At 36.8% G+C, this 26,095-nt stretch overlaps 1 protein-coding gene across 3 annotated transcripts in view; it reads right to left on the reverse strand.

Moving 5' to 3' along the window:
* Window positions 1-26,095, reverse strand: part of LOC128855717 (band 4.1-like protein 4) — a 273,260-nt gene that overhangs the window by 163,946 nt on the left and 83,219 nt on the right. For all 3 annotated transcript variants that reach the window (XM_054090858.1, XM_054090860.1, XM_054090859.1), the window contains exons 2-4: window positions 22,610-22,714; window positions 21,031-21,155; window positions 11-108 (exon numbers count right to left, since the gene is read on the reverse strand). In XM_054090858.1, coding sequence (XP_053946833.1) covers window positions 11-108; window positions 21,031-21,155; window positions 22,610-22,714 — 328 coding nt within the window. The remainder of the gene's footprint in view (window positions 1-10; window positions 109-21,030; window positions 21,156-22,609; window positions 22,715-26,095) is intronic.

Below are 26,095 nucleotides of genomic sequence, written 5' to 3' on the forward strand. Positions count from 1 at the left end.
CACTACTTACATTGCACGACGAATGCGCCAAGCTCCGCAGCCAATTCGAACGCCACGGGCAATCTGCCCTGTAATACATCTTGCTTTACTTGTAAAAACAGTTGATATCTGGAATGAGGAAAATGTTGTATTAAGTAATTACATTTTTGTTGCGGACGTAAAAAACAAATTTAAAAATGAATATTCTTTAGAGAAATATATGAGCTAATTTTAATTAAAAACACCCTTATAGATAGAAATAATTTTACAAAAATTGTTTTGGAATATTTTTTCATCAGCTTGTGATTTCTGAAGTATATTTACAAAAGTTTTGAGCATTGAGCATTTTGAGCAGATTTGTGTGGGAATCACACAGGCACCTTGCAAGTGACTGCTGGGCGGATGAGTTAGCTAAACAGAGGACCCTCGAACTGTTTTTCATACGAAAAGGGAAAATTGGGGTTCCCTTGAAAACATGTGGTGTGCTTCTTCGGCAATTTGTTAAGCGCTGGTTGTTGTACTAGAGTATAAAGTCAAGAGACCCTTCTGGCTACGGATAGATAGAAGGCGGGAACTTTGCTGAACTTAACAAAGCTGCAGCTTCCGAATATTGTGGGTGCTCTAACCGGACTTTGTCTGTTAGGTATTCAGACGGTGAGACTTGGTGTTACTTCGAGTCCTTTCTGCAGGAGTCAAGTCCTTTCTAGAGGATGAGGTAGAGTCATTTCACAACCTTCTTTTCAGATGCTCTGCTTTTCCCAGAGATTCATCCATCTCTCCTCTCTCTTTTTACACCTCCGGATAAAACAAATTTCGATATCACACACCTGGTGGGTTTGTAGGATCCGTAGCTTGAAGCAGTTAATGCTATTCAGTCATGGTTCGGTTGTCATTTTCTCCCCACCTTATCCTTCTTTCCCCCTTTTTCTCCCATAAAAACAAATTGAATGCTAACTAATGGTGGAAAATGGATATAAGAATAACATCCAAAACAATGATTTTAAACCGGTCCAAGGATCGTCCGCACTAATGCTCAAGAAGATGTTGCTGTGTGTTTGGAATGAGATCATCCACTATGAACATGGGAGATCAAGCCAAACATTCTGCTCAAACCTTTATTGCCTAGAACTGACAAAATCAAAAGAAGCGATCGACTCCTGTCGGCCAAAATGGGAAAAAGGAAGATTTTTTTGGGTTCCATCAAGAAAGCCACAAACTCCCACAACATGAGTGGGAGTTTCCACCGCATTCGCCATAGAATCCAGACCTTACACTAAGAGATTATTGCTTTTTCAAAAACTTTCGAAATTTTGTTGAGTGGGAGTTTCCACCGAATTCGCCATAGAGTCCAGATCTTACACTAAGAGATTATAACATTTTCAAAAATTTCCGAAATTTTCTTGGCAAAACTGGCACTTAGGGCCAGTAGAGAGACTTGTGAAAATGGCCTCTTCAAGTTTTTGTTTTACCTATAAAGCAACTACGAAATTCCTTTAAAAACGGACGCTACCATTGTTGTAGAACAAAAGAAATCCATTATTTTTGCGCAAATGATTTGAAACTGTTTTATGGTCGATCTTTAGCTCCTGGGCGATGCTACGACTACTAACATGCCGGTCAACTCCGAGTATTTCTGAGATTTTATCAACATTTGCGACACCCTAAGCTGTCCAACAAGAGGATGGGCCTACAATTTGAAGTCGACTCGGACGTCAAATGATTTCTTATGAGGAGCTTCTTCATGGCAGAAATACAATCGGAGATTTGCCACTGCCTGCCGAGAGGCGATCGTTATTAGAAAGAACATTTTCTATCAATTGGTGTTTCGTGCCCAGGGTTTCGATCCTGAGAGCTTTCAAATCGTAGTCTCGCGTGCGTCTTAATGTTGTTCCACAAATGGAAAATTAGAAAAATATTTTTCTTAATTTTGGTGTTTCACCGAGATTCGAACTTACGTTCTCTCTGTGAATTCCGAATGGTAGTCACGCATTCGGCTACGGCGGCCACCGTCCTCATCTTAATTACATCGTACATAAAAGGCAAGACCGATTCGTCATTGAGTCATTGAGTCGGATGAGCAACCGCAAGAATGCGAATTATCAACCTCTTTAAACAATGATTGTGCAAAACCGGTGATTTAAAAAAAATTACAAATGTTCAAACAAAATTTTCCTATGCTTGTTTAAAAAACGAAATTTAAGAAAACTAAGGGGTGCCACCATAATTCAGAGTACAAATATTTAGATTTTTCTTCCACTTTGGTTCTCACAGGTATAGTATGACATTCTTTAGGTATTAGAATATCTTTTAAGTAGCAGAAGCAAAAACGATTCTTCAAAATTTTTGTTCTGGTCGACCCATCTAAGTGAGAAATTTTGGATAATTTGGCAAGCATACCTTCCACAAATTTATTTCTTCTTCTTTCATAGCGTTACAACGCGAGGTGCGTCAAAGCTTCCTTCTAAATGCTTCTCCAAAACGGTCTATCTTGAGCTGTTGCTTCGTAGTTACATTTTATCCGAGGCTCTTGTGAAGGTATCATGACTTATTGTTTGTTATGATTGAGTTTAGCACAAAACATAGCCGGCTCACTTAAGCTTTTAACGGTGGTTAAATTTTATATGCAAAAAAAAAAAAAACTTCTTTTGGAGTGGAGCAACTCAACAGAGTTTTTATTAGTTTTCAATAGAAACGTAAATCGAATGGAATTTAAAATTTTCCAATATTACACAACTCAGTTTAAAAATGTTTTCCATATTAAAATTTTAAATACGCATGCTTTTATTGTACCCATAACCAATGTGAAATGAAACGCTAACAGCTGAATGCACAGCCGCCGTTTAAGAATGTGTAGGTATTTTAGGCTTATAGTTTTTGTTGTTGTGCAATTGAAGTGCAATGCCAACACTCCAAGCACGCATAAACGTATAATCGCAAAGCATAATCAATTTACCATCCAGCCAAATCGCCATAAACGCTAATAGGCCTAAAACCGAACACACGCACGTGCAGAGATACACGAAAGCCCAGTAGGGAAAGTCAAAGGTAGCGAAGAAATGTGTAATATGAATTTTAGTGCAGGAAGTCTTTTATGATCCATGTCGATATATATATATAGGTTAAGTCAAATATGCGCCGTTTTGTTCGATGACGAGTTCCCAACGAGATGCCAACTTCATAATGCCCCTCTTATAGAAGCTCGCTTCCCTATTGTCAAAAAACTCGGAGAGCCAATTTTCACAGGATTCTCTTGTGGACAACTTCCGACTACCAAGCTCGTTCGCCATAGACAGAAATAGGTGGTAATCACTTGGTGCGAGATCCGGACTATACGGTGGATGCAAAAGAACCTCCCATCCGAGCTCCCGGAGCTTCTGGCGCGTCACCAAAGATGTGTGTGGCCTGGTGTTGTCCTGATGGAAGACAATTCGGCCTCTGTTGATCAAAGATGGCCTCTTCTGCATGAGTGCTGCATTCAAGCGGTCCAGTTGTTGGCAGTACAGGTCCGAATTGAGCGTTTGGCCATAGGGGAGCAGCTCATAGTGGATGATTCCCTGCCAATCCCACCAAACACACAGAAGAACCTTCCTGGCCGTCAATCCAGGCTTGGCCACCGTCTGGGCAGCTTCACCGCTTTTCGACCACGACCGTTTGCGCTTCACGTTGTCGTAAGTGACCCACTTTTCATCGCCAGTCACCATCCGCTTCAAAAAGGGGTCGATTTTGTTGCGATTCAGAAGCGATTCGGTACGGGCAAAAATGTTTTTTTGCGTCAAGTCGTGTGGCACCCATACATCGAGCTTCTTTTTGAATCCAAGCTTCTTCAAATGGTTTTTAACGGTTTGATGACTCATGCCCAGCTCTTGGCCGATGCTACGGCTGCTACTATGCCGGTCTCTTTCGATCAATTCAGCGATTTTATCGCAATTTTCGACGACAGACCTTCCGGACCGTGGCGCATCTTCGATCACCTCTGCACCAGAACGAAAACGTTGAAACCATCGTTGTGCGGTGGAAATGGAAACTGTATCGGGTCCATAAACTGCACAAATTTTATTGGCAGCATGAGATGCATTTTTGCCTTTATCGTAGTAGTACTGTAAAATATGCCGTATTTTCTCTTTATTTTGCTCCATGTTTGCAACGCTATAACTCACGAACGACTAAAAGCAAACAACAATTAATGAAACACGTGTTAGCACGTGAAAAGAGCTTTCCAAAAAGCTCTAGCGTGAACCGATGCGACGAATACAACTAGAACTACGCGCTTGCAAAGAAAGACAAGCTTGCGGAAATACCGCAAGACTTTTTTGACAACCTTTATTTTCAAATGAAATACAATTTTGTAAGAATTATTTTTTTGACTACTGCTGAGTATTGCACGCAAAAGCTTCCAAAATGACCTTCCATTTCGTTATTCTCAATTCCCTCCTGTTACTTTTTCAGCCCCGCAGTTTCTAAAGCTACAATTATTGCTTAAGCAATACTTAACTACCTCTCCTGGGTCCAGTAAGAACAGCAACAAGTCCCACAAAACCAGCTCTTTTTGGACAGAAATGTCAAATTCTTTATTCCAATCAGTTCTTGATGGAAGAAAACCCCAAAGGACTTGTGACTATTTCAGGTCGCACACAAACAGCAAGCGGTCTGATCAAATACTTTCGCTATCTATGTTTCATTTACTTGTTTCCTATATTAGTACTGATTATAATTAGTATTATTTTTTTACTATTTTCAATCAGTTCTACTACTTTTAAAGGCTCATGCATGACTTCACTAATTCCAAATTTATGAGGCTGTTAAAAAATAAAGATACAAGGATTTTAAATTTAAATTTCAATACCCTCTGTTCTTGCCTTGAATCAAAGCAAATAATAAGAAAAATAATTTCAATACGAAATTTTGTGTTGTTAAATTTTAATAGGCCGATACATTTTAAATTGATTGGTGAAACCGGGTATTAATTTTAATAAATTAATTGTAATCAATAAATTTAATAATGAAAAATGATAATTTTTTATCTTATCTTAACTTGTACTCTAATCTATAAAGGGTGATCAGATTGGAGGTATTTTTTCCAATAGGATGTTTTGATGGATCAAGCGTGACTCTTGTCAGACTAAATACAAAATTTGTTTTCAGTATTCGACACTGGCGTTTCACCATGGAAAGATTTACGCCTCAACAACGTTTACAAATCGTCTAATTGCATTGTTAATGGTGTAGTGACGCGAATACATAGTCTCTTCTATTCAAATGTCAAGCGGGATGACCCTATCGGATAGAGATAACCCTATCTGACACCAACTCTCGAAACTGATATTGGTAACCCATTGGTCTGGCGCAAATCAGACTAGCTGACGGCAATAAGAGAAGTCTGTCTAGCTGATGTGAGGCCGACATCCTACTCAACAAAATAATCATGTCATGGAAGCTAAACAAAAGAATTGGAACGAACCCAAAAATGTTGACCACTTTGAGTATGGAAAATAGATAGGAAACTTGGATCTTGAAGCCTTATCGTGTCGGTATCCTTGTCGCGGGGATGAGACTCAAGTTGTGATTTAACTCCATGTTGTGGAGATTAACTTACCACGAACTAAGAGGCAGCTCCATATAGAAACTGGGTATCCACTCATTCGCGGAACAGCGGAATTGGTAGCCACCCAAGTGCCAAGTACGGAGATTACCGTACCGACAACCTGGCAGGAGGTATAAAATGCATTTCTTTTCTGTAATGTGCAGGCTAACTGAGGATATTTCTGCACGAGGTAACCCACTTTTGGGAAATCCTCCCGTCGGCTCGGGCATTGGACGTACAGGCTCGAACTCCACATCCCCTTATGACCGAGACTGGCACCCAGGATTCCGAAGGCAATGCACTACTGGTGGTGAAAATGAGAGCGATACACCAACGTCGAAATGATCCGAAGCAACTGAACAAGTTGCATGTGCATGTCAACGTGATCGGTCGTGTTTTTTGATTGCTCCGCTATCGAAGTTTTAATTATGAAGCTAAGCCATCTTAAATTAAAAATTGTGTAATTTTCATTTATGAGACAGTGACTCTATTTTATTACATTTATTCATTATACCGAACTAACAATGCCGTGTCTCTGTGCCAACAAGGTTGAGCGTACACAAGAGAAAGTGCAGTGCGCCAAGTGCAATGATTTTTATCATTTAAATTGTGTCAACCTACAACCTGTTGACTTGGAATTTTTACTTAAAACGGGTAAGCAATTTATCTGTGATAAGTGTGCCGCTGTTCGACGCCAATCCCTTCGAGCACCATCAACTCCCATCAACCTGGATGACGAAATTGCCTCTGCTGATAATGTACCTGTGAATCCAGCTAATCTAAGTGCACATTTATCACCACATCAACAACTGCCGAAATCAACATCAGCTGATGACGTAAACAAATCTGATATCAGTCTGAAAACAATTATCAGAGAGATTGCTGCTCTGAAATCGGAAAATGCTCGTGCGATGGCTGCAATTAGCTCTCTCAAAGAGGATAAGCAGTTGCTGATTTCGCAAATAAGTGATTTGTGTGCAGAAGTAAAGGAGTTACGAAAACATCAAACGGTTGATGTCTCCTCTGCTCTGGTACAGCTAACCGCTGAGGTGAAGGACCTTAGTGCTTGTGTTCTTGCATGTGAGTGTCATGCAAGGAACACAAAAAATGCGAAAAGCAAATCGAAGAGACAGGAGCCACTACTACCAGTGACTGCTGCTACGTCGCCTGCAAACGCGTCTATTGTTGCTGCTCCGCTTGGTGAGACTAGTTCGTATTCCTCTGCTTCGCACTCTCATGCTGCTGCTGGCGATGCGCCGCTCTCTTACAGCGCTGCTGTTACTAATACAGCTAAAGTGAAGCTGACGCCAATTGCTGCTGCTACTGCTACTACGTCCGTTCTCCCATCAACATCAACTTGCAAAAAAGCGTCGGCAATGCCGACTTCTCTGGCACCTACATCAAATCGTACACGTGAATGGAAAACCGTAACTAGAGCTAACAGAAAAAAGGTTAAACAACCTTTAGTTATCGGTTCAAACCAAAATAGTGAATTAAGTGTAGTTCCTAACATGAAGTGGCTGCACATATCGTCCTTCTCGAACACTGTGACAGCTGCCGATATTGTGGACTATGTTGCGAAACATGCAGCAATTGACCGCAAATTTCTTTCCTGCTATATGCTTATAAAAAAGGATACCCTCGTAAAGGATTTCAAGAAAATCAATTTTAAGCTAGGCGTATCTGAATTTTCCTATGATAAGCTTTTAAATGCGGATATATGGCCTACGAACGTAAAAATTAGGCCATTTACTTTTTTTCAAAAAGACGTCACTCCACCTCTAATTCCGTAACTTCTGCAGCTAACTCCATCGCTAGTAGTAAATTATTAAAATTGTATTTTCAAAATATATCTGGACTTCGAACTAAATGTTCCTCGGTGTATATGAAAAGTTCTATCTTAGACTTTGATATTTTTGTACTCGTTGAATCTTGGCTGAATGAAAATTTCTTTGACTGTGAAATTTTTGACCTCAATTTGTACGACGTTTTCCGTAAAGACCGTGACCCTGTCAAATCTGGATGTTCCAGAGGAGGTGGTGTTCTCATTGCTGTTCGGAGAAAATTTCGGGCATCATTGGTTACACTTACCAATTCTGACACACTCATCGATCAGCTTTGTGTTCGTGTTTATGGCTCATCTGGAACAGTTTATGTGTGTGCATCCTACATTCCGCCGAATAGTCCGGATTATTTATACTTTGCACATACTGACAATGTTGTGTCATTAGCATCAAGCATAGCTGGTGACAGTCATCTTTGTGTCCTCGGTGATTTTAATTTATGTCGCCTGAGTTGGTCCCCACTTAGAAACTCGGCTGCTTTTATGGCTTCTAACGTAAATTCTTCAGCCGAAATGCATGTCATTGATAGCTTTTTAAGCATTGATTTGTCACAAATTAATGGTTTTTATAATAGCCTTAATAGAATCCTAGATCTAGTGTTTATTTCAAATAACATCAACTACACGTTGTCGGAAGGCATTGCTCCCATATCTTTAACTGATAAACATCATGTTCCTCTTTCTCTTGAGTTGGAATTTTATGAGTTTTCTGAGGTATCCGATGAGCCTAACATCAAATTTAATTACAACTCATGCGACTTCACAATTTTTAATGAAATTTTATTAAGTATTGACTGGGATAATGCCTTCCTCGACAATGATGTTACCTCCTGTTTTCATTTTTTTAAGACTAAGGTTTCTGAGCTGTGTTTGAAGCACATTCCTATTTATCATAAGAAAGTATATAAGACACCTTGGCATACCAAGCGGCTTAAGCATCTAAAGAATCTGAAAAACAAATTTTCTAAACTGTATAAAAGGTCTGGAGACCCAATGCACTACTCAAAATTTCAATGCCATTTAAAAGAGTTTAACTGTTTGAACAAGTTCTTATATAGAAATTACATCTTGAATTTCGAAAACAATATTATTTCGGATCCGAAGGCCTTTTGGCAATTCATCAAATCAAAAAAGTCTTGCTCAATGGTGCCAAACAATGTTTTTTATAATGGTAAATATGCAAATTCTGCCATAGAATCTGCCAATTTATTTGCCGACTTTTTTTGCTCTAACTTTGAACCCGACTTAGACTTCGATTCTAGTTTGCCCTCTAACAGTTTTTCACCTCTCAATTTTGGGACCTTGTGCCTATCTGTTACCGATGTCGTCAAGGGTATTATGAAGCTCAAGTCTACAACGAAAACTGATTCGGATGGCCTTTCGGGCATTTTGCTGAAAAACTGCTTGTGTCTCGCTGAGCCTCTTACAATTATATTTAATAAATCGTTATCCTCCGGTATCTTTGTTGACGATTGGAAATTTACTTCCGTTACGCCTATATTTAAGAGTGGAAATAAAAACGATGTTAGCAATTACAGACCGATTTCGAAGCTTTCGTCTGTCTCAAAACTTTTTGAGATAACAGTAAATGATAAGTTATATTTTGCTGTCAAAGGCCTAATATCTACCAACCAGCATGGTTTCGTTGCAAGTCGCTCCACTGTCACTAATTTATCTATTTTCAATGGTTACTGCATTTCAGCCTTCCAGAACAGATCCCAAGTTGATACAATTTATACAGACTTCTCTAAAGCGTTTGACAAAGTATCGCACCGAATACTCTTGTCGAAGCTTGCATCATTGGGTATACACTCCACGTTTTTGTCGTGGATCAAATCATATTTGTCCAACAGGCACTGCGTTGTAGCCGTTGATAATACGACATCTCGTGCATTTATTGCGTCCTCTGGTGTCCCACAGGGAAGTATTCTAGGACCCCTTCTCTTCATACTTTTTATTAACGATATTGGTTCTTGCTTTTCGTTTGCAGAACACTTGTTGTATGCTGATGATCTAAAAATATTTGCGGTGATTAACAGTCTTAGTGACTCTGAAAAGTTGCAAGCTGACTTGCACAATGTTCGGAATTGGTGCTATTTAAACCGTTTGTCACTAAATATTAGCAAATGCTTTCACGTAAAATATGCTAAATCAAACAATACTTTGCATACTTCGTATAGTATTGCTGGCTTCCCTTTGCAATCCGTTGAGGAAAGTTGAGGAAATTAAAGACTTAGGCGTTATTTTCGACTCTAAGCTGATTTTCACCAGCCATGTTAACCACGTCATAAGACGATCATATGCGATGCTAGCATTCGTACGCCGAAATTGTTCTGCATTTACTAACCCATACACTCTCAAAACATTGTATTGTGCTTTTGTTAGATCAAGATTAGAGTATGCCGCTATTATTTGGAGACCGTACCAAATAGGTCTGTCTAATCGGATTGAGAGAGTTCAGAAAGTATTTCTTCGTTTTGCGCTCCGATCTTTAAACTTTTCTGAACCTGTACCATCGTACCGCTCTCGATGTTTATTGATTGACTTAAAACCTCTTGATAGCAGACGATCTATTCTATCGTGCTCATTTATTATTCGTATCATTTCTGGATCTATTGATTGTCCTTCTCTTTTAAGTAAAATTCAATTTAATATACCCAATATGAGGCTCCGACAGTACGAAACCTTTAAAATTGGCTTCTCGAGAACCAACTATGGGGTGAATGCTCCGATTCCTAGGGCATGTGCAGATTTAAATATGTTTTTCAATTCTTCCGATGCTGATTTTACGTGGCCGTATGGGATCTTAGTCAATCATCTTAAATCGTTCTTTTCTTAGTAACTACTAAACTATTGTACATTAGCTTAATATAGTCTGTAAGAATGTATCCATTTAAAGACAATAAATAAATAAATAAATAAATAAAAAAGTTGTTGAGGATGTGAAAATGGCAGACAATCTCTCAGTAGACTCAGTTGGATCTCTGGTGCCGAGTAAGTCTTTGACAATGGTTAAACCTGGTGCGAATCAGGTAAGTATCGGTAAAAATACTGAAGTTTTTGGAGATTCGAACGCAGGTGCTGGTCTATCCGCAAGGGAGATCAAACGAAGAAAACAGAAGGCGAATAAAGCCGAAGCATTAACTAAGGTAAGTACTCAAGCTCCGTCAACTTCGACACCTGTCGTGGAAACGGCTGTGTAATTTCGTAAGCACAACCTCTCCTTCATCGCGAGCACAGCGTTTCTTCATGAGAACATACATAAAGGAGCATGGTGAATACCAGGAACAAATAACGTAAGCCAAATTCATTACGTAATCATCAACATCAGCATAAGAAGTAATGTAACTGACGTGCGAAGCCTCAGAGGACCAAAGAGCGACAGCGACCACTTCTTAGTAAAAGCTAACTTTCGTCAAAAACTCACAAACGTGGCTAAAGCCAGAGGTTTGAAAAAGAAGAAATGGAAAACTGATATTCTAAAGGGCATCAATATTACATTAGTGTTTCAAGAGAAAACCGACAAAATAATAAATAAATAAATAATAAAATAATAAATAATATAGAGGAAGTATGGAAGGTTTTCAAAGACTCAATCACATCTGCTGCATCAATAACAATTGGGAAACAGTGAAAAGTAAAAACTCAGATTGGTTCGATGAGGAAAGCGAAAAATTCATAGATATGAAAAATAAAGCTAGAAAGAGCTGGATGAATACGAAAACCCGTAGAGCAGAAGAAATATATACTGAAGAAAGAAAAATTGGAACAAAAATCTGTCAAAAGAAGAAATAGGAAATGGAAATGCCTACAGACTATTTGTGAGCACTTCGGAACAAAAGAAACTCGCAAATTCAAAAAACAGAAAAGAGAGGTTTTAAACCACGCGTCAACATATATATGTAGAAGAAGAATTGAATACTTACTGATTCACAAAAAGTAATGGAAAGATGGATGGAGCAGCTTAAGGAGCTACTCAATGCTGGAGCAGTTACACATGCAAATGGAGTCGTTTCACATGTAGGCAGTGGTTGGCTGGGCATGATAGAAGAAGGTCAGGACCTTCAGACATTAACTGAGATAGTACAAATAGAACTTTAAATCTCCTGGAGAAGGCGAGATTGCGTGCGAGCTCTTGAAAAATGAAAGCGTGGTATTTATGGAAAATTTGCATCATCTGACGACGCTGATATGAAAAGACGAAATGATGCCTAGTGAATGGAACACGGCACTTATTACTTTAAAAAGGGGACACAACTAAGTGTAAAAACTACCACGGAATATCGCTTCCCAATACAACATATAAATTACTAGTACAATTCGTTAACAAAAGGCTTATTAGTTATGCCGAAAAGGAGCTGATCAATGCACCGAAAAAGTTTTACCAGAATACCAATGTGGTTTTAGACGTAGAAGAGCGACGACGGATCAAATATTCTGCTTAAAAGTGTCTATGAAAAAGTTCTGTGAGCACAAGATCAACCTACACATGCTGTTTATGGATTTTAAGCAAACATTTGACAGCATTGACAGAGTGAATATACCAGTATTATTTGAGCAATGTGGAATCCTCAAAACATTGACGCCGATGGCAATGATGACTCTGCGCAATATCGAATCGAGAGTTTTGGTACAAGACAGATTGTCTGAGGCCTTTCAAATACAGACTGGAGATAGGCAAAGTGACGCGCTGAAGCAAAATGAACTGGGTTCGCGGATGTTATTGAGATAATGCATTAGCAAATACTTTCTGTGGCATAGAAAAGGCAACCGGTAAAATTGGATTGAGAATTAACCAGGAAAAGACAAAATATATGTTGATGTCCAGAGAAAACGATCTGATACCTGGTACCTTAAACTAAGCCGCGACAACGCAATGATCATTACAATCGACGGCAGAATACAAACGGCAAATAGAGCATTCTACTTACTCATTAAACTCTTTAAATCGAAGCTGCTGAACAGACCCTGCAAAATTTCGCTGTATAGATCTATAGTCCGATTTTGAGGCAAATCTTCGGTGCAGTTAAAGACAAGGGCGAGTGGCGTAGGAGATGGAACCATGAACCGGACCAACTTATAAGAGGAGACCATACCTAGACCATACCATGAGGATGGACCCCACGAAAGCTCAACGAAAAGTAATTGACGCTAAAATATTTGCAACGAAAGTAATAGGCAGACCAAGATCAAGATGGATGAACTAGAAGACGACATGGGGAAACTCATGGGTCAGCAATTGGAGGGAAACAAACAAGGATCGGGATAATTGGAGATATTTTTTGTGCAGCAGGCTAAAACTGACACAGAGCTTTAGCTCTCAATGATGATGATGAAATTTGAACCATCGAAAAATGGCTGTAGCAGCAGCGCAATTGAAAACGACCTTTCCTACAGGTAAGCTACGTATATTAACTCTTACTTAAACACATATGCACCTACAAATATGCATAGGCACAGACACATACATACGAACAACCGACAACATGTTTATTCATCTGCATTATAATGTTGCAACATGCCACACCCAGCGGCTCGAGAGCCTTAGTTAGCCGGCAATTATTTGCTTGTGCTGGCGATAAACTTCAACTGACAGGCTATAACAATATTCTGCGTAAATTAATACATTTATGTGTGGCATATAGACGTATAGCTGACGACATAGTCGACACTTGATTGGATTGTGTTTGATATCGTGCAAATATTTTACATACACACACACACACTTATGCACATCCGTGTGAGTCTAAATTCGCAGCAGACAGTAAATATTCAGAATTTGCAAATGGCTAGTCGATGAATTGCATTTATAAGTGCTTTTTAAACTACACATATAATGGAATATATTACACACACACACACACACTCATACATGCTTAATGAACTTTTTATTATTTGTATGAATTTATCCGTTAATGTTTAATCAGTTAGTTGTCGTTTGAGCATTGAACATTTACATGCATACATACATGCATATAGAAGTGTGTATGTGTATGTAAATGCGTGTGTGTATAGGCGTATAAATATGCGCTGGCACTTGTAAGGCTTCCTTTGAGTTATTGTTTGCGCAGTTGTTGCCGTCGAACGCTCCGCTTTCAATGACAATCGATTGTGTCTCAAAAATATTTATCAATGCACTTGATTGCACGTCAATCGGATATATTTATTTGTTTAATTGCTATTTCCATAAGCTTATTATGGCGCTTAAAGTAAGTGAAAATTGTTTGTGAAATTTTCTGCTTTGCATGAATGAGATTATACAATAAAGAAGTAATAATAATAAATATTTTCAGTCCGATTTTCTTGCTATGAAGGAATAAGCGATTAAATGTTATGCATTTTACAAAAATATTCACATGGAGTAGATATGTATGTGTGTGCGCAGATTACTTATAGAAATTAATTTGTTGCATTACTTTTAGCTAAACCTCAGTGTATTTTCATAATGCAAAATTTCTTCTTATCAAAGGACATAAATATTTTGCATTGTGGTTTGTGACGTAGACGAAATGTAAATTATTTTTCAAACTGTCAATTATTCGTAAATCCTGAACTATTCTATGCATTCTTAGTTAGCTCCGCAAGCAGCAACAAAAAAAGGAAATTCAGCTGCGAAATTCAGAATTCTAAAGTTGATACCCTAAAATATTCTCTTTTCAATTTTAATATTAAAATTTGTTTTAAGATCTTAAGCTGTATGCTGGAAAATACGAGTATAGTAATCTCGTTATTTCAGCATTCCAATAAAAACAGCTTAAACTAAAATTTGATGTGACAGATATCAGTAGCTGAGATATTCACAGCTGAATAATTTAAAGTTTTGCTAATCAAGGAAATGGCAACATTTCATATCAAATCACAAGAACAACAATATATACTTCAACAAACTTCAATCAAATCTAGTTTGTTACCAGTAGTAGGGGACCACAACATCATTCCCGAACATCAGTTTGGGTTCAGGGTAAGACATGGCACACCAGAACAATGACACAGGCTTGTAAATGTAATTAGGGATGCGCTAGAAAGGAAGCAATACTGTTCTGCAGCTTTTTTAGATGTTCAACAGGCATTCGACAGAGTATTGCATGTGGGACTTCTATAAAAAATTAAAAAACTCCTGCCAGCACATTTCTATTTGATCTTTAAATCCTATCTGAGTGAAAGGCACTTTTATGTTAGACACCGAGATGCGTCTTCAGAAATATACAGTATTAGCGCTGGTGTGCCCCTGGGTAGTGTGTTGGGCCCCGTCCTATACACAATATTTACTTCCGACATGCCAATAACAGAAGAATTGGAAGTGGCTACTTATGCTGACGATACAGCCTTCATAGCTACTAGCGATTCACCTGCAAAAGCATCCTCTTTGCTGCAAAACCAACTAAATATTTTAGAAATTTGGCTTGATAAATGGAGGATCAAAGTTAACTCCGACAAGTCTACCCATGTCACCTTTACGCTAAGGAAAGATAACTGCCCTAGAATATTTTTAAATAATGCTGTAATACCAACGAATACCAAGGTGACATATTTAGAAATGCATTTAGATCGACGCCTCACTTGGAAATCCCATATTAAGACCAAACAAGAGCAGCTTAAAAATAAAACCAAGCGGATGCACTGGCTGCTTGGTCGCAAATCTCAGCTTAGTTTTGAAAACAAAATAAGACTATATAAAGCTATTTTAAAGCCTGTATGGACCTACGTTATACAGCTTTGGGGAACTGCTAGCAAATCGAATATAGAAATTCTGCAACGCTACCAATCAAAAACTTTGCGTGCTCTTGTTAACGCCCCTTGGTTTGTCACAAATGAAGCAATACACAAGGACTTAGATATCCCATTTGTAAAGAGTGAAATTCCAAACTTTTCTAACAGATATCTTGCACGGCTGTCAAGCCATGTAAATACGAATGCTATATGCTTATTAGACTCAAGTAATGAAACAATACGACTGAAGCGTACTTATATCTTAGACTTGCCATTTCCCTAATTTTGCTGAATTAAATTATTTATTCAACACTAAATAAAAAACAAAATACACAAGTTCCTATATGAAGATAAGCAACTCATTTGTACAAATGAAATTTAATACATTTAAGATATAAGATTTGAACAAATATCGTAATTTTATATGTAGTTTTGCATTTGTGCAAATACTACCGCTGCTATTAGATTGTAAGACCTAATTTGCTGAATATCATTGTATTAAGATAGATTGCAAATAAAATATTTACACAAAAAAAAAAAAAAAAAAAAAAAATCTAGTTTATTATAAAATGTTTCAGAATATGTGAAAAGGGACAAAATTATATTCAGCATATATCATCGCTTCATACCTCCTGTAGCGTAAGCGAAGCAGATATAATAGTAATAAGTTAATAAAATAATCACAACAGATTAACTCATTACCTGCAATGAAGAGTATATTTTTAATTTTGTTAATGGTCAGGAAAGCGGATGTACCAATCGACAAGGGTTAGGGCCTTTTACATCTTTACATGTAAGCATGACATACGACTTAGCAGCATTTGAACATCAGACATTTAGCAGCGTCCACACAACATAGCAGACAGATCTCTATTAATTTTGTATCATAAATCTTAAGGGGTAACACCACTGTACACGCGTAAAATAAACACGATTTTTAAAGAATTTTTTTGTATAGAAGGAAAGGGGAAAACAATCACTCTGATTTGGGAAGTTGTTACTTATATACTAAAATACAAAACTACAAAGTTTGATCGAAAAATTTTACAAAATGGCGGCATTGGAGACATTATTGTAATGTGGTTTCTCTTGAAGGAGCTCCGCGGCACGCAGCACAGAGGGTGCAAATTTTAATCTGGAACAAAGAAACATTTTTGTTCTTAATCTAGATAAGAATAGCTAGAGAAACACGTAGGGGATTTAAAAAATATTTATTTTTGTGGAATTAGCAAGCATTTGAAGGAAAAACCTCTATTTTGGACTAAAAAAACGGCACTTAAATAATTATAACAATCGTTTAAATTAATCTATCGAAAATCCCCTACGCTCTTCTCTTAAGAAGTTTATTATACAGTCGTAGTGAAAAACCTGATTAAAAATATTTAAAATTGTTTGAGTTATGCTGCGTGCCAATTTCAGAAAACGTGTTTTGAGAAAAACGCGTTTAAAGTTTGGAAATTTGGAGAAGTCGTTAGGTAGCAGTCACTAACGCTTGGTTAAAAGCTTAAAATATTTATGAAATAAACTTCGGTAACGTATAAAACTTTTTGTTCTGTATTTTAAAAGGTTCAAAGAATTTTTTAAGCTTATAAAAAAAAAATCAATTTTTTGAAATTTCTACAGTGGTGTTACCCCTTAAACGTGATAGGTACGCGAGCCAAGTCAAATGATCACCATATTTTGGACCTTGTGTTCAATTCCTCAAAAATTTATTTTTTTGTAGGTTAGAATATAATAAGCACTTATGCAGATTCTGCGCAAGATTTTTGGACCTTTGCACGTTGGCGACGGCGATTATCGCAGACGAGTTGTATGAGCTTTACGATGGCGATTAAAGATCCAGCGGTTACGTTGGCTGGGTCAAGTCGTCCGAATGGACACAAACGCTACGGTTCTGAAAGTATTCGAGGCGGTACCAGCTGGTCGTATCAGAGGAAGCCGAAGGCCTCCTCTGCGTTGGAAAGACCAGGTGGAGAAGGACTTGGCTTCACTTGGTGTGCCCAACTGACGCCGGTTAGTACAAGAAAGAAACGACTGGAGCATTTTGTTAAATTGGGTCAAAATCGCGTAAATTAAGAAGACGAAAAACTTATAAAGTTCTGAAAAAACTTTAATAATTTTGAGATTTAATCAATGTTTATAATTTTGGTATGGCGCTCTTTAAAGTGAAATTTCATCGATTCCTTTTAAGATTTTCATAATTGTGTTTTTTTTTTGTCGAATAAAATGTTAAACAAGTTTTCTTTTTTTTTGCTGGGAAAATAATTATATACTTTTCGTGAACATTTTTGTTGTTGTAATTCTTAAAATAGAATAGAGTTTTTAACTGTGAAATATATTAAAGGTTTTTTAAACATAGCAAAAATACATATTGTTGTTAGAAACTTTTGGGAATATTTTTTCTGTAATTTTTTGAAAACAGAATAGAGCTCTCAAACGTGTAATATCTGCGATTATCTTTAAAACTTTTACACATTCTCTTCTTTCTGTTTTAGTGTTTCTGTGAAAAATTTATATATTGGGTAGTCGAAAAAGTCTTTTCGTATTTTGTCAATAGATGTCGTTGGAGTCATCTATCTCTAGTGCTACCAATCACATTGTGTCATACCATATGGTGTTAGAAAGGCGACATTTTAGCTTCATTTAACCAAAAAAAAATTAAATTCGGAGAAGTTGAAAAAAAGTTATAACTGTTCAAAAATGAGTGAAAATAATGAAGAAATTCGCTATATTTTGAAATTTTTGTATAAAAAAGGGAAGAATGCCAGCAAGCCACCAATAAAATTTGTAAAGTTTACGGAGACGATGCTGTATCAGTTCGTGTAGCACAGCAATGGTTCGCTCGCTTCCGTTCTGGAAATTTCGATGTGAAAGATGCACTTCGCTCCGGTCGACCGATCGTTGAAAAAGTCGATGAAATTATGGAAAAGATTGACCAGAACCATCACGTAAGCTGCCATGACATCGCCAAGGCACTAAACATTCATCATCAAACGGTTTTGAACCATTTAAAACAGGCTGGTTACAAAAAGATGCTCGATGCTTGGGTATCACATGAATTGTCTGTGAAAAATTTAATGAACCGAATTAACATCTGCGATTCTTTGCTGAAACGAAATGAAATCGAACCATATCCGAAGTGAATGGTAACAGGAGACGAAAAGTGGATCAAATACGACAATAATGTGCGAAAAAGGTCATGGTGCAAGGGTGGTGAAGCTCAACAAATGGTCGCAAAGCCAGGATTGACGCCTCGAAAGGAATCATCCACTATGAGCTGCTCCAGCCTGCTCGAACGATTGATTCTACACTTTACTGTCAACAACTGATGAGATTGAAGTAAGCAATCGAAAAAAAAACGGTCAGAACTGATCAGCAGAAAGGGCGTCGTCTTCCATCAGGACAACGCTGGCCACACACATCTTTGATGACTCAGCAAATACTGGGAGAGCTTGGCTGGGAAGTTTTGATGCATCCATCATATAGCCCTGACCTTGCACCATGGGACTACCATTTGTTTCGGTCAATGCAGAACTCCCTTAATGGAGTAAAGTTGGCTTCAAGAGAAGCCTGTGAAAATTACTTGTCGCAGTTTTTCGCCGTGAAACCACAAAAGTTTTACACTGATGGAATAATGTCTCTAGAAGAAAAATGCCAAAAGATGGTCGGCCAAAAGGGTACATATTTGGTTTAATAAAGTTTATTATTAATATAAAAGAAATGAGTTGAAGTTTGATTAGAAATACGAAAAGACTTTTTCGACTTCAGTTCAGAAAATTTTGATTAAAATTGTTTTTATTATTTTTAATAGAGTTTTAAAGTGAAATATACTCGATTTGGTTCAACTTTTTTGTAATTCTTTTTTAATTTTTTAGAATAAAATATATATTTAAAAACAAATTCTTTTGAGGGGAAAAATATATATTTGTTTTCAAAATATTTAGAGAAACAGATTAAAAAAAAAATCATGTCTTTTAAAGTGAAATATTTTCAGTTCCTGTAAATATTTTTAACATTTAAAACATTTTAGTTTTACTTTTTAGGAAATATATTAAAAAAAAAATTTTTTGAACCTAATTTTTTGCTCCAAACTTTTGGGAACAATTTTTTCTTCGTCATGTAGGGGAAACACGCTTATTCAGACGTTTTCCTTATTTCTTCTATCGTATTAATATTTAGCTGAGGCTAAGTAGTAGACCTGAGTAATCCCAGGAAGCTTTCTGCGGTATCTTTGCCTAAATATGTTCAAGATTTTGTAGTTGGTTGAAATCCTGCCTACCGAGAATTAATTCCGACACACTCAACACACGTATGTTTGGCATGGGAAGGTAGAACGTACCAAGGATGATAGATTTACCAGGTTTGCTTTTTGAAAGAGAAAGATTGTGAAAAAGAAAATTGTAAGGGGAAGTATGGCTGCCACGTCACTTAGGGAATATAACTCGAAAAGTTAGTAGATTCAAACTATGAAACTTACAGGGATTACTGTTAGTAAATGCGAATAATTGCATAATTTTTGGCATCATCTTAAACAGCATGGAAATTTTTCGAACCTCATTTTTGGTTTTGTCTAGCGCAATGGTGCCGAAAATTATTGCTGGTAACATACGCCAGTAGCAAATTATATTAACTAAATATTAACTAATTTACTAAGAATTCACCACACAGATAAATGGATTCCGCATATTCCATAGAAAAGAGAGAACAGCAAAATGCTCGATCAAGAATGATAGAGAAGAAGATGGCGTCGTAAGAGTCCATCCATAAATAAACAAAAGGAAGGGGTAGTACTTTTTTGTGCAGAACAAGAGTAGATGAAAGCAAGGGAAACAACCAAGCACAAGAAGTTATACGTACGCACTAGGGCGGGTCGATTTAAAAATCGCTCATTGCTCTGTGAATATCGTATTCTAGGGACCAAAATAAGAAACTTTGCCGAAGGGACCATACCTCTAAAACGAATTCTGATGCCCCCCAATTCAGGTCGAACGAAAAATCGCACTTTGACTAATTTAGAGTGCTCCAATCGAGTCCAAATGTATAACCGACCCCCACTTACTTTGGACGGCCGATCCACCCATGCCAGTGACACACCCCCTGGAACTCGCCTGGGGGGTTCTCCATACAATCATTTCAAAATATCACCATTTTTGGTCTTTACATGAGAAAATAAACTAAAAAGTTCGACCCAAATTGGGGGGCATCAGAAATCGTTTTAGAGGTATGGTTCCTTCGGCAAAGTTTCTTATTTTGATCCCTAGAATATGATTTTCACAGAGCAATGGGCGCTTTTTTTGCCTCCCCACAAATCGACCCGGCCTAATATACATACTTTCTAGCCACAGCGTCTTCCGCATAAAAACGCAAAAAACCTTGGAAGCTTTATATTCATTTATGCTTTAAAAATTTAACATGCGGCACTTTCTTTTCATTAATTTAGCTTAAATCTCACAAATCACAATACTATCAAGCCATTCACTGAATTTTCACAATTGCAATTTCTCCTGCTTTTGTTTGTTTTGTATTGCGAAGTGAACTGACGTCACTCTTTTTTAATGCCCCCACCTTCAGTACTCAATTCGACTTGGTTTCGGCGGAACATTGACAAACTTGGCCAGACTTCATTTTGGATCGGCTTTGACCAAAAAAAGTCTTATGCAGTCATTTATTCAATATTTTTGAAATATAGCAAAATTTTTTGTCAATAATTGCAAAACTTTTATATTACTAAAATTCATGAATTCAAGTTATCCCAGTGAAATAAGTGAGTGTTGTAAGCAAGTAATTTGGTTTCTTATTAATTTAACTTAGAACTCATAGAAATTTTAAATTTAGCAATTTTTTATTTTCTCAATTTTATTACTTTTCACCATGCCTATTATTACCATGAAATCATCAGCCACCCACACATACATACCTTGTAATTTCCTCGAGCAGTTTACATGGATCAGCTGCATAGAATTTAACACCAAAGTACAAATCGTATGGATCCGATTTGGGTTTGAGTTGGCGTGATATGCGAGACGCTGGATCAAGCCAGTGCTAAAAGGAAATGAGAAAATAAGGGAAATGTCAATAAATCATATAAAAGTGAATTAAATAATAACAAAGTAGAGAAGTGAGAGAGTGGCACAAAAATGTGTGGAAATGTAATGGGGAAGGAGTTCGCACAGCCCAATAAAATGTATGTATAGCAGAAACTAGCTAAATATAGTCGCAAATTAATACTCGTATAAGGTTGATATGCGCGCCGCACTGCACTAAAAGGCAATAAACTATTTGATTAGTCAGCGTTTGTTGACTTCTTGGTTGTGGTTTTTCTTCTTACGTTACCAAAATGTGACTGCATAATATAAACATAAAAACGATTGCGCAGAAAAGGTTGCTGCGAAATATGAGTCTCAGCGAAATGTGCTGCGACAAGTACAACGAAAAGGACCGCAAAGCACGCGAGGCGTTGGCTGAGGAAATATCAAATTAAAGCCAGCGCAAGGCCATAAACTTTGAATACGCAAATATTTAATGCACGTATTTATATGTGGATACGTGTGTATAGGTGTATATATGTATGTATAAGTGTAGATATGCATGCATAAGTATGTGTGTGCTTGCATAAATCTGTGGCGTACATACAGCTAAAAACATGTGTCAGCTCTTAACAAAAACTATGTGCGCGAAGTTGATTTGTGTGCAGAGCGCGAGGCAAAAGCGCTTCCAAGGACGAAAATACGTATTTTCTTGCTGCCAAAGCATTTAGTTAGAACTTCGGTGTCGTCTGGCAGTCTGCAGAACTTTTCTTGACTTCCACTAACTACTACTGCACCCCGTTGTGTGACATTTCGCCATCAACGGCATTATAACTCTTACTAAACTTAGAGTAGATAAAAAAAAAAGCAAAAAAAAAACAAAAAAAAATACGAGCCTTGCAAGTGGCGTGAATACTCGCAAATTACTTAGTTCTCGACTGCATGTGACACAATTTCAAGGTCTTGCCGACCGGTTAGTAAGTATATACATGCGAATCCGCCAAAGAATGTGCGCTTGTTTATGTGTTGCGTGGTGGAAGGAGGAAATGGAAAGTGAAATTTATTTTATAACTCTACGCCAAGGGCAAACAGGTGAGTGCAGGCACATCGCACGTCACAAACAGTTTCGCGTAATTATCTGCTATATTTTGTTTTCGCTGCGAAACTTCATCATGAAGACAAACGCAACTTTTCACTTTATTCCATCTTTACGGCGCAAAGAATGCCACCCATGGAAAGGAGGCAGAAACTGAATTACTACCTTAGAGTGCTCGTTCGTTACACTGTTTGTATTTTCACCCCGAAAGGTATGCTTCGATATTTTTTCGCTGAAACAGCGTGAAGCCTGTGATGATTTTGTTATTGGTTTGGGTGCGTTGCCTGCAGCTGGCAAGGCAAAAAACAATTTTTTTTTCATTTCTATGTCGATGTGTTTGTACGCTATTTCTACTTCAATACACTTTCACTTACCGTCTGATTCTCCTCGTCAATATAGCGAATGCCAAAATATGAAGTTTCGATTAAATTAAGTCTGGCAAAAACAACATCCAGCAGCGCTTGGCCTGGTAAATCATCCTGCAAGTAAAGAAGTTGAAAATTTGTGCATAAGTAAAGCAAATATGAACAAATAAACAGATGTTTATATACAATAATATTTTTATGAAAGCAAGTATGTACGTGTTTTTTCTATATACAAGTAAAAGTTTCTGAAAAAATTAAAAGAACAGAAAAGTTGCCTAAAACAAATATATACTCGTATATAAAGAATCTTTGGTAGGAAGGACTCAATTTTAGTCAAATTTTTTATATTTTTTTTTACACAGAAATTATGAAAAATACTACAATACATGATTTACGAAAAATGCGCACTCCCTCTTATTTATGGATTTATGTAGACGAAAGAGCACGCATTGCAACGAGTTCAAGAGATTTGATGAAAAACTGATAAAATGGATGTCTACGCCTTTTTCGAAGTAAGAATAGTAATAAACGTTAGAAAAAAAGTAGCCAGGACAAGGATAGCGGAACATCACCAGCTCTTATCGCAGTTGTATATATGCCCTGTTATGGTCTTTCTTGCGGCATGGCCTTCACTTTGGCTCTGACACGGACATCGACGTCACCGCTTGACCTGTATAGTATCATACTTTTCCCGCTTGGGATTATCTTAATCTGCAAAGACCGCATTCAATATGAAATTTAGCAGAAAAAGAAAATATTTCATAATTTTTTTTGATATTTTAAAATTTACAACCAATAGTGATAAATTTCTGAGTTCTGTTGTATTGTTCGGACAATATTATCAGACATCGAATTATATTTTTTGATGAAAAATAAATCCCATTTTTCGGGCGTGATTTTTTTTGCTCCGAAATAATGAATATTTCATGGACTATTTTTTGATCAGAAGTTTTCATTGTTCAACACTTTTAATAACACTCAATTTTTTAACACTCAATACTTTTCGAACTTTTATTTTTTGGATGGATAATAACAGCTATTTTGCGAGCGTTATTCTTTTCTCATCACAAGAATTATTCTTTTACTTTTATTTTTATTTATTTTTATTTTTTATTTAATTTTTTTTTCTTTCGCATATCGAAAACTCAAAACGCACACCTCACCTAAACTCATCTCAAATCATCTCACTACTCACGTTAACTGCCCTCACCTAAACTAGACGCAGCTGAACTCTACTTACCATATATAGGCGAATTGGCAAAATTTTAAAAACTTAAAGAAAGTTCAAAAAGTTAAAAAAAAAGTAATATTGTAATTTAAGATAAAAAATTAAAAAAAATTCAAAAAGATTAAAAAAAAAAAGATTATAAAAAATTTACAAAGTTCAAATATTAAAAAAAAGGATAATTAAAAAAAATTAAGAAGATTTAAAAAGTTCTAAAAATGTCTTATACAAGATGGGGCCAAATTAAAACAAAATTTAAAAGTTTTAAGACATTGAAAAAAAATTTAACAATTTAAAATATTTAAGAAAGTTTAAAAATACTATAAAAAAATGCAAAAATTTATAAAAAAATTTAAAAGTTCAAAAAGTTTTAAAAGAGTTTAAAAATTTTAAAATATTTAGAAATTAAAACAAAATATGTGTTCCACCCCTCACCCAAACTAAACGCACTTTAATTTAAGAAAGTTTAAAAAATTTAAAAAACTTTAAAAAAGTTCAAAAAGCTTGAGAAAATATAAAAAAATCAAATAATTTACAAAAATTAATAAACTTCAATAATTTAAAAAAAAATGTGAAGAAGTTAAAAAACTTGAAAATATTCAGAAACTTAAAAAAAAATGAACCCCTCATCTACCTTAGACGCACTTTGACTCTTATCATAGAAGATGGCACAAAATTGAAAAAAATTTCAGAAAGTTCAAAAAGTTCCAAAAAGTTTAAGAAAGCTCAAAAGGTTTTGACAAGATCCAAGAAAAAAAAAAAAATCAAATAAGTTAAAAAAATCAGAAACTATACGCGTTTTAACTCTTCTCATAGAAGGTGGCAAAAAAATTAAAAAAAAATTTATGAGAGTTCCAAAAGCTTGATAAAATCTAAAAAAATCAAAAAATTAACAAAAATTAAGAATTTTCAAAAATTAAAAAAAAAAAAAATATAAGGAAGTTGCAAAATTTTAAAAAATTCGTGCGGTTTTACAACAGATGGCGTAACTTGATTATTATTCCATCGATCCACATTTCCAAACATTCATTGGAGAGCTACTGTCGTAAGGCACAAACGTCAGTATAAGTTTTTTATTTGAAGCGTAAACAACAATATTTTTACCACACTTGAAAATGTCGAATTTCGTGCGAAATAATGTGTTTTTGCGGGGAATTCTTCTTCATTATTTTAATATGAAGAAAAAAACAGCCGAAAGTCATCGTATCTTGGTGGAAGTTTATGGTGAGCATGCTCTATCTGAGCGAACGTGCCAGAAGTGGTTTGCACGCTTTAAAAGTGGTGATTTTGGCTTGGAAGACGAAGAACGCGAGGGTGCGCCGCCAAAGTTCATGGATACCGAATTGGAGGAATTGCTCGATCAAGATCCGGCTCAAAAGCAAGAAGAGGTTGCAAAAACTTTGGGAGTTGATCAATCAACCATTTCCAAACGTTTAAAAGCCATGGGAATGATCCGAAAGGTAGGCCATTGGGTGCCGTATGAATTGAAGCCAAGAGACGTTGAACGCCGTTTTATGGCATGCGAACAACTGCTTCAACGGCACAAAAGAAAGGGTTTTTTGCATCGAATTGTGACTGGCGATGAAAAGTGGGTCCATTACGACAATCCAAAACGTCGGGCAACGTATGGATACCCTGGCCATGCTTCAACATCGACGTCGGCGCAGAATATTCATGGCCTGAAGGTTATGCTGTGTATCTGGTGGGACCAGCTGGGTGTTGTGTATTATGAGCTACTGAAACCGAATGAAACGATTACGGGGGATGTCTACCGACGACAATTGATGCGTTTGAGCCGAGCACTGCGAGAAAAACGGCCGCAATACGCCGATAGACACGACAAAGTTATTTTGCAACATGACAATGCTCGGCCACATGTTGCACAAGTGGTCAAAACATACTTAGAAACGCTCAAATGGGATGTCCTACCCCACCCGCCGTATAGTCCAGACCTTGCGCCATCCGATTACTATCTCTTCCGATCGATGCAACATGGCCTGGCTGACCAGCACTTCCGTAATTACGATGAAGTCAAAAAATGGATCGATTCGTGGATTGCGGCAAAACCGACCGAATTTTTCACAAAGGGAATCCGTGAATTGCCAGAAAGGTGGGAAAAAGTAGTAGTAAGCGATGGACAATATTTTGAATATTAAATTTGTAACCATTTTACGTCAATAAAGTTTCAAATTTCGAAAAAAACCGCACGAACTTATTCATAGTCCTATATATAAAAATTTAAAAAATTGGATCCCCTCACGTAAACTAGG

The sequence above is a fragment of the Anastrepha ludens genome, chromosome 2, assembly GCF_028408465.1.
Source record: "Anastrepha ludens isolate Willacy chromosome 2, idAnaLude1.1, whole genome shotgun sequence".
Classification (NCBI taxonomy): Eukaryota; Metazoa; Arthropoda; class Insecta; order Diptera; family Tephritidae; genus Anastrepha; species Anastrepha ludens.